General features: G+C 40.1%; 2 protein-coding genes across 4 annotated transcripts; one reads left to right on the top strand and one right to left on the bottom strand.

Moving 5' to 3' along the window:
• Nucleotides 1–3,264: 3,264 nt before the first annotated feature.
• On the bottom strand, nt 3,265–5,520 carry LOC144054329 (protein FAM180A). The gene is made up of 4 exons (XM_077569655.1): nt 5,291–5,520; nt 3,947–4,206; nt 3,694–3,755; nt 3,265–3,612 (listed from the first exon to the last, which is right to left on the bottom strand). The coding sequence occupies exons 2-4, from the start codon at nt 4,017–4,019 to the stop codon at nt 3,265–3,267; spliced, it is 483 nt and encodes a 160-aa protein (XP_077425781.1). The 5' UTR covers nt 4,020–4,206; nt 5,291–5,520.
• kbtbd4 (kelch repeat and BTB (POZ) domain containing 4) lies at nt 4,936–9,571 on the top strand. 3 transcript variants are annotated; one of them, XM_077568310.1, is made up of 5 exons: nt 4,936–4,997; nt 5,507–5,968; nt 6,687–6,828; nt 6,957–7,063; nt 7,678–9,571. In XM_077568310.1, exons 2-5 carry the CDS (start codon nt 5,516–5,518, stop codon nt 8,536–8,538), a joined length of 1,563 nt encoding a protein of 520 aa, XP_077424436.1. In that variant the 5' UTR covers nt 4,936–4,997; nt 5,507–5,515; the 3' UTR covers nt 8,539–9,571. The 3 variants fall into 3 exon arrangements, with proteins under 3 accessions (XP_077424436.1, XP_077424435.1, XP_077424437.1); XM_077568309.1 differs by having other exon boundaries at nt 4,959–5,038; XM_077568311.1 differs by having other exon boundaries at nt 4,986–5,118.
• The last annotated feature ends 305 nt before the right edge of the window (nt 9,572–9,876 follow it).

The raw sequence follows: 9,876 nt of genomic DNA, 5'->3' as shown, positions 1-9,876 counted from the left end.
GTAATTCGTATCTTGGTTGTTGTGCTAAACGACCAAAAACGACACTATTTTAAAGTGGAATTCAACACAAAAAAATTCTCAATATGTTCTGTTCAGCCCAACTAGTAACTATGAATGGTATTCTGATTTACAGTATATTGCATTTGTGGAATATGAATTAAGCAGCAAAATACACCCGTTTTATCCATCTCACTGGGCGGCCATTTTGCCACTTGCTGGCGACTGAAAATAGACATCACGGTTACTCAGGCTCAGGTAATGACCAATCACAGATCAGCTTGATAACGTCACATGACCAAACTCAGAAATCATTTTCAGTCGACAGCAAGTGGCAAAATGGCCGCCCTCTGAAATGTGTTTAAATATGTGTGGCACTTAGAGCATATTGTAAAAAAAAATATATATAATAATTGGGGTTGGCTTCCCCTTTTTAAATTGATGGATTGGTTTAATTGGTTATCTGAATTTTATTCTATCAAATGTCGGAAATGGAACAGAACATGCATACAGAATGGTCGCATATGGGTTTTATGTGTACAACTTAAAAGCCCAAAAAACGAACTTTCCATTTTAACTCTCTTGTAAACTGAATTGCTCTCCATGCAGCAGTACAATGAACAAAAGAAACAAACATTAGTACCTGGCAGCATTTTTTTTATTTTTTTTTATTCAGCTCTTGTATTGGCTCATATTGTGTGACGCAAGCGGTCATAATGTTGCAGCTAACCAGCGTAATAATTTGCCAATCAAACCTCTCCAGCCGCCTCTTAGCATAAGGTCAGAGTTCATCAGCGCTTCCAATGACCCCTAAGGTCACCGGGTTCTGGCCCCTCCTAGAAACGAGGTCCAACCAATCAAAGCTCAGCTGGCTCCTCCTCTCCGCTACTTTCCCAGGCCCCTGCGATATTCATAACATGTTAATGACCTTAACCCCATTGATCACGTTTGATTGAGCAGCCTGGCCTTAATCGTGTGGAGTGTGGCGGTGACCTCCACGTGCACGCCACAGCATTTGGCAGCATGAGTCGACAGATTTCACTGGAATATTAGTATCGATTCTCCTCTTCTGGTCAATATGTAATCAATAAACCAAATATATGGAAAGCCAGGCAACTAATGCACATGTGGCCATTACGCAACCAACCTTGCTGTCATTTTCACACAGTTAGTGGAATGGAGTAGGACATTATAGAAGACGTGTCGGCCTAGCTAATTTGGCTGTTTCATGTTACAAAACTAAATTGCAGAATCACAAATGTGATGCCGACAGAAATTGTGATTATACATATAATTGACACGTCAATAAAATGAGGAGATATAAGCAAATGACAGCATGCTGACCAAGCCATATGGGAGAGTTTTAAACGATTAAATCAATTGTTAGCTTTCATCAATACATAATTACACTGGGCTCTCATCATTGGTTTGAATATTCACTCATTCACTGCCATTGACGCCTATAAACGTCAAAAATTCATTTAAACTATTTCTATTAGTTTAACATTTTTTCCCACTTTTGTTAACAAGAGTATGAAAACCTAGACATTTTTTTTATAATCTTTTTTTGGGGGGGGGAGGGGATTGTTAAAAATTAGGGGCGTCAGGTGATTACATTTTTTAATTTAATTTTGTATAGAGAAAAACGAGTTGGGGGGGGGGGTGTGGGGGGTTTACCACTTGAAATAAAAAAAACACTCTCCGTCTGGTATTTAGAAATAAGTCAAATGAGGCCAGTAAAAAATGGCACTCAGGGCTGGGGAGAAAAAAAAGTCAACCAACTCGGTTGGGTTGACTTTTTACCCCCACTTTTGTTAACAAGAGTATGAAAACCTAGAATATATATTTTTTTTTGTACATTTAGAACAGATATAAAATTTGGGATTAATTGTGAGTTAACTGGTGAAGTCATGTGATTAATTACAATATAAAAAAATTAATCGTCTGACACCCCTAATTTTCAATAATCTTTTCTTTTTTTATTAGGGGCATCAGGCGATTAATTTTTTTAATTGTAATTAATCGCATAACTTCAATAGTTAACTCACGATGAATCACAAATGAAATGTACTTTTTTTCCTAGGTTTTCATACTCTTGTTAACAGAAGTGAAAAAAAAATGTTAAACTAATAGAAATTGTTTAAATGAATTTTTGACGTTTATAGCCATCAATGGCAGTGAATGAGTTAAAGTGTGGAGTGCAGTAATGTCGTGGAAACTGGATGTTGCTGAGAGTAACATTTTAGACAATACGACAAATGTATTTGGGGGGATGTGTCCACTCCAAGTGTGTGTGCGCATGTGAAGTGGCCGATCTTACAGCTGGTGGAGCTCATTGTGTTGCCAGGACGTGGGAGGGCCATTGTCAAAAGGCACGGTCGCGGGATGGATCAATATCAGAATGAATTAGGCAGCTGACCAGTAGTCGTCAATATCTCCTCATAATTAGCAGCTTTGGTGGTGGGAGCAGATGTTGTACAGTGTGACCTCATTACCACTGGGCCTTAACTTCTAATTAAATTGATCTTTTGTCTGTAAATACGTTTTTTTTTTTTTTTTTAGGTTAATCATGGAGATTACGGCACGGTGCACTAGTGGTTTTGCAATAACGTTTAACAACAACATACATTCATGTTGTCTTTATGGGGTGTTGTGTGCGAAAAATTTAAAGGGAAGAAATCAACTTCATCCTATTTTGAAACAAGGCTTTAATATAAGAAAGTTAGGAAAGTAGTCTTGCGACCATAGCGTGCTTGACGAAGATTGAATGTAAATAAACAACTGCAATTTTTTAAACAGCCGCTAGTTTGTCAGTTTTGACGGCGAGTAACCTCACATTCCCCATTATGATCAATCATTATGATCAAATTATTACTTCAGGCTGAACAATTAATTGAATTCGAAACCAAAGGCTGTATTATTTATTATTTATTTAATTGTTTAATGTTAAATCCGGTATTATTTCTTGAAATACAGATTCATTAGATTATTAGATTTATTGCTTGGTTGTTTAAAAAAACAATAGACTGGAATATGACCTTGAAGAAAATAATCACATATTAAATCTCAATAATGAAAAAGAAAAAAATTGCAATTATATTATTTTTCAAAAGCTACTACTTTTTATTCTTATTTTTCTATATTTTTTCTTGCCACGGCTGATACTGTAAATCTAAATATACATTTACATAAATGGACGAAAGATCATAGTAGTGAAAGCAATACAAGCCAAATCTGCTGCATCAAAATTAATCGTTTATTGTATTTCTACACATAATCGAAGAGGTAACTTCCACGTAGCTCATGCACGGTGATATTTGCCAGCTGCAGGAGCACTCCGCCCCAGGCCTCCCGGTCCTCGGGTCGCCGCCGGTTCCCGGCCTGGTGCGCCGAGAGCACCGTGCTCAAGACCAGACTCTCAAACTGATCCCGAGTCAGTGGCTGCTTCCTCCGACTCTTTAGCATGTCCAGCATCTGCTCCATGGAACTCCGACTCCTGGGAATGTTGTCGTTGATCTGCGAGAGGAAGGCCCGCCCACTCCTCATTGATGCCATCTCCTCATCAAGGATGATGATGTTGTCGTCCTGGTTGAGTTCCACACCGCCCAGCAAAAACTGCGAGAACAAACAACTTGTCTTAAACGGAACCAGAGTGTTGTAATTTATGTTCACTGAAATGTAGCATGGCAATGGTACCTCGAACATCAGGTTTGCATCAACGACTGACGAGCCACTTGGACTTATACCTGCAGATGAATCTAAAGCAGAAAATATTTTTGCTGGATTCATTTCAAACAAATGTATTTTTCCAAAATGCAGTACGGAAAAACGGTGGTGCACATACTGATAAACAGGTAAACAGCTCCCTTGTTTCCAGTGTGGTCAGTTTCATCACATATTTGACAACTCCGTCTCAATATATTCCGAAAGATTCCATCCAACAACTTACCTTGCAGCGCTCGTTGGAAACACATCCACATGATGACCAGCTGCCAAATTCTTAAATGGAGTTTCATCTTCATACTTCATTTCCAACATGACACTACTGCATCCTTCTCCCTTGTCCAGTAGTGAGTACAGGCAGAGGCAACTCTGTCAGAATACCTCACATTTTTTCCCTGCCTGGAAAAAGGAATCCTAAGCCAGATGGCCGTGATGCGGAACAGCAATATTTGGGATCTTGCCGTTCTGATCCAAAGTGTTCAAATCCTGCAGAAGTAATCGAGGTAGAAGAATTAAAAGTAACTCCCTTGACTTTTTATTGAAGAAATATAGAAAAAATAACGGAGGTAATGTGGTTGCAAAAGTGTGCACACCCTCTTATACTTGCGATGTGGCTGTTCAGAATTAACCAATCACAATAAAACTGAGTCACCTCACACCTGTAACCATTTAAACTGGATCTGATTAACCGAAAATGGCAGATGTTCTGGCAGGCATTTCCTGTTTTCTTTCCAGCAGAAGCCTGAATGTTTTGTGCTAGCTAACACTAACTGCTATTTTTACATGTTCATAATTAATTGACTAAGACCACAGTTCCAGAAAAAGAAAAATATCCCCAAAATATGATGATGCTACTGCCATTCTCCATTTAAGTGATCAGCAGTATTATGTTTGCAACATAAAGTACTCATAAAAAGTGAGGGATAATTTGGCTTTTAGGTGAAATTATGGAAAATGTCAAAAGTTCACGCTACAGTGATATCATATCATGAAAGAAGGACATTTAAGTAGAAGGATGCACTAGTGATTTCCTCATCTCAAAAAATGTAATGAAAACAGTGTGAATACACTACAACAAAAAATTTAAACGTCTCAATAACTGGTCATGCGCCCTTGAGCATCAATTACAGCTTGACAATGACGTGTGGCTGAGGTCCTGTAGTTACATGTAATATACTTCTAGCCTACGAGAGGCAGTAGCGTACCTACGTCATCCAGATTTACATGACAGAAGAAGACGATGATCAGCTGACCGTTGCAAAGTTTATTTACTTCCGGTGAGCAGTTTCGTTGTATCTTTACGCTTAAGTGGTTAAAGGTGATTGTCCTGATTTAATAATCGTATTCTAAGCAATTATTTCGTTGAAAATATTGTTCTTAATAAATGTCAACTCACGGGTGAGTTAGTTTCTGCGCTGGACAGGGAGCTGTGCTAACATGCGCTAACGCGAGCGTCCATACAGAACAGCTAAAGTTAGCATCACTGGAATGTCACATACAGTAGCATCTAAATATTGTTGTTTATAATCTAGTGCATGTCACTACTTTGGAATGTGTTAGTTTTAGTTACCTTCTACTTGTTTGTGCCATGAGATATAAAGGTCACCTTGTCGTCCTGGAGCTAGATTCTTGTGTTTCAATAACAATTATGTTTTTCGGTCACTGTTTTTTGGTCATGTTATGTGCACATATCTTTTACGAAATTATCTAATAAATCCAAATGAAGCCGGGAGTTTTGTTTGGCTAATAGTGAATTATTTTGTTTGTTTGTTTTTGTTTTGCCCAGCCAGGCGATATGGAGTCCAGTGAGGAGGGTGGCCTCAGTGTCGGGGGAGAGGAGAACTACTTCCAGGGCTACACCTTCACCGACCGCTCCCACTCCAGCCGGGTGGCAAAAAGCATCATGGACCTGTGCCTGGAAGACGGCCTGTTTGCCGACGTTACCATCACGGTGGATAGCAAAGAGTTCCACTTACACCGACTCGTGCTGTCAGCGCAGAGCAGTTTCTTCCGCTCCATGTTCACCTCCAACCTCAAAGAATCTCACAACCGCTGTATCGAACTGAAGGACGTAAGCGCTGGTGTCTTCCAGCTGCTGGTTGACTACATCTACCACGGCGCCATTAAACTAAGGGTGGAGGAGCTGCAGGACACCTACGAGATGGCAGACATGTACCAGTTAACCGCTCTCTTTGAGGAATGTTCTCGCTTTCTCTCGCGGACCGTGGAAGTCAAGAATTGTCTGCAGGTGAGTTGGTGTTCCGCACATGTTATTAGGGCCGGACTGATATGTTTTTGTGTTGTTTTTTAGACTGATGCCAATTCTGATATTATATGGAAAATAAAATATGACAAATAATTTTCCATGAACAGATGACTTCAAAATAAAAAACAGAGATGTCTTTCTCAAATTGCCAAAACATGTCATTTTTTACAGAGTTGCATTGTTACGCACGGGCCGATATTAGATTCTGATAGTATATTAATCATGAGCAAAAAAGAAACAAAAATGACAGCTCTAAAATGACCTTTTCGCTTCTTTTTTTTTTTACTCAATATTTGGGTAAATAAAATCAGCATTTTTTTGTATTGAAAATTTATTTTTTGTAGAATATTTATTAGTACAGGACAATCATGTATCAAGATAAGTTTAAATAAATAAATGTTGACATTTTCCCTTGTTTCATTTAAATTTTAGTAAGTCAACAGTGTTCCATCACTGGTGAGCTATCTTTAGAACTGACCCACTGGGCTACTCACGTTGTCCTTGGGGCTCACTAGTACAAACTGACATCTGTGTTTCAGTATCTCATCCTGCCCCCATCCCTCCACCAGCACGCGCCAAGTTAATTGGAGAAAATGAACTTAAGAGAGGAATCCCATTTATTGAATTCTCTGATCAGCCTCAATAATATTGAGCCCTGTTTAAAAAAAATAAATACATTTGTGATTATGTCCTTGTCCAGGTGATGTGGCTTGCAGACAGGCACAGTGACCAGGAGTTGTACACATCTGCCAAACACTGCGCTAAAATCCACTTGGCCCAACTTCATCTGACTGAGGAATTCCTCAACCTGCCGCTGTGTCTCCTCTTAGACATCATCAAAGGTAGTACTGCTGCCACAGTCTGCTTTTTTACTTTACTTTAATCCTTTTTTTTTTTTTTTTTTTACCATAAAAGACAACATCTTCAAATGCATATTAACGATCAAAGTCGTTATGTTTGTTCTCCCCAGATGGAGTTCCGAGCTCCCAGAATCCAACTGTGGCCATCGAGTCATGGATAAATCACAACAAGGTGGAAAGAGAGGAATTTGCTTGTATTCTCCAAGAAAATCTTAAGGTACGATTTAAGCACATACAATCAAAACCTGACTTAATCGATTATTGTTAAATTCAGTTCCATTTTGTTTCACTCATTTACTGCCATTGACGGCTATAGACGTCAAAAATTCATTTGAACTATTTCTATTAATTTAACATTTTTTTCCACTTTTGCTAACAAGAGTATGAAAACCTAGATTTTTTTTTTATTGTACATTCAACAGATATACAATTTGAGATTAATCGTTAGTTAACTAGTGAAGTCATGTGATCAATTACAATAATAAAAAAATTATCGGCTGATGCCCCTAATTTAAAAAAATATTATTAAAAATGAGGGGCTTCAGATGATAAAAAATTGTAATCGTAATTAACCGCATGACTTCAATAGTTGACTCACGATGAATCACAAATTTAATATCTTTTATAAATGTACAATAAAAAAAAAATTGCTAGGTTTTCATAAAAAATGAAATTAAATAAAAAAATAAAAAAAGCTAAACTAATAGAAATAGTTAAAATGAATTTTTGACGTCGATAGCCGTCAATGGCAGCGAATGAGTTAATGTTCAAGCTGACTTTTTTCGTGATGTCCGCGTCTGAACGAATAATAATTCTATATTCCGGCCCCAGGAAATCGGTGAGAACGTTCACATTTATCTGATCGGCAAAGAGGACACGAGGACTCACTCTCTGGCCGTGTCGCTTCACTGCGACGAGGACGACGCCATCAGCGTCAGCGGCCAAAACAGCCTCTGCCACCAGATCACCGCCGCTTGCAAGCACGGCGGTGACCTCTACGTGGTGGGCGGCTCCATCCCGCGGCGCATGTGGAAGTGCAACATGCACACCATGGACTGGGAGCGTTGCGCGCCGCTGCCCAGAGACCGCCTCCACCACACCATGGTGTCGGTTCCCGGCCAGGACGCCATCTACTCTCTGGGCGGGAAAACGCAGCAGGAAACGCTGTCCAACGCCGTCATCTTCTACACGGTGAAGGACAACGTGTGGACGGAGACCAGCCAGCTGGACACGGCGGTTTCGGGAGCCGCCGGCGTCAACTTGGGCGGTACCATCTATTTGCTCGGCGGCGAGGAGAACGACATGGACTTTTTCACCAAGCCGTCGCGCCTCATTCAGTGTTTCGACACGGCGTCCCAGAACTGCCAGATGAAAGCGTACATGCTGCCGTTCGCCGGATGCATGCACGCCGCCGTCCACATGGACGTCATCTTCATCGTGGCGGAAGGAGACTCGCTGGTTTGCTACAATCCGCTGCTGGAGAGCTTCACCCGCCTGCGTTTCCCCGAAGCGTGGAGCTGCGTGCCGTCGCTGTGGAAAGTGGCCAGCTGCAACGGCTGCATTTACGTGTTTCGAGACAAGTGTAAGAAAGGCGACGCAAACACCTTAAAGTTCAACCCGGCCACGTCGGTCGTCTCCGTTATCAGAGGGTTGAAAATCCTCCTGACAAACTGGCAGTTTGTCTTGGCCTAATCATTTCTCTTTGTTGCTCGAGAATGTATGTACATAGAGACACAATTGCTGAGAGACGCGAACTCTTTGGAAAAACAGTTTGGGAAAAGCCCTTCAGGGTCCATAATGGCAAGCTTGGAGAGGAAGAAGATCAGTGGTGGTGAACCGGGCCTTCTGGTCCATCCATTACTGTTACACACATTTCATGGCCCTTTTTAAATGGTCTTTTCCCACCTTAGGCAACATCTAGTGTTTTTACTCAACCAGTTTCTGATGTTTTTATGGCCAGTCCAGTTATTTGTATTAGCGCTTGACTTGTCTGATTGTGGATGTTTGCAGATAAGTCACAATAGGCCACGATTGTGTAACTAGTGATGTTTATTCACACGCATGCACTTAATATCAAGTATAGGGGTGAGAATCTTTGACTGGGTCTGCGATTCGATTCAGAATCGATTTTCAATTAAGAACGATTTTTGATTCAAAATAATTTTTGCTTCAATCTATAGATGTGCAAGGAATTGTAATGATCTACTCCAGTCGGACTCGCTAATGCTAATTACCGCGCTACTCGCGGCACTTTCATCACTCAAAAGAACGTCTCCACGCTGCAAAAACACAACTTTTATTGGAATAACTTGATTGTGACTTTTTCCTTCTACTCTCCAATGTGGCTACAACTTAACAGTGTATTAGAGCGCGTGGAACCACACTTGCTCCTCAGTGGCCAAATCGGATACAACATGAACAGCGCTCCCAATAAAGGCACACACGGACAAAGGCAAGACAGTATAAAATAATTAAAATAAAATTGATTTTGGGACATTTAAAATCGATTCTGAATCATACTAAATGAGAATCGGAATTCTTATGAGAATCAATTTTTTTTGGCACACCCCTAATCAAGTATACACGTTTTACAGTACAATTTATTGTAAAGAAATGTTTCATAGGCTTCTTAAGTGTCAATAATTGATGTACATATACATATAACAGGAGATGCTTTTTATCTTTTAAAATATGTTTGTCTTCAAAATGTGTGTGTGTGTGTGTGTGTGTGGGGGGGGTGGGGGGGTACAGTATTTCTGGTCAAATATATTGCTGTATCAACTTATGGTGCTTTTTAATTAAACTTTCCTGGCCTTGTAGCTTTTGTGACATGACTATCACCACTGATGTTTTATTATGAATTGCAGATGCCTTTAGCAACTCAGCATTACCCCTCTTATATTGATAACGCCTTACTGACGTGTGACTTTCAAACATGGCCATTCATTTATTCATGCGAGTAAAAGTGTACAGTCAGGATCAATAGTCACAGAGAAGAGAATGCTGTCCAGCTTCAACAAAATAGCAGCA

Source organism: Vanacampus margaritifer, chromosome 6, assembly GCF_051991255.1.
Source record: "Vanacampus margaritifer isolate UIUO_Vmar chromosome 6, RoL_Vmar_1.0, whole genome shotgun sequence".
Taxonomy (NCBI): domain Eukaryota; kingdom Metazoa; phylum Chordata; class Actinopteri; order Syngnathiformes; family Syngnathidae; genus Vanacampus; species Vanacampus margaritifer.
This window is presented reverse-complemented; position numbering and strand designations above follow the sequence as displayed.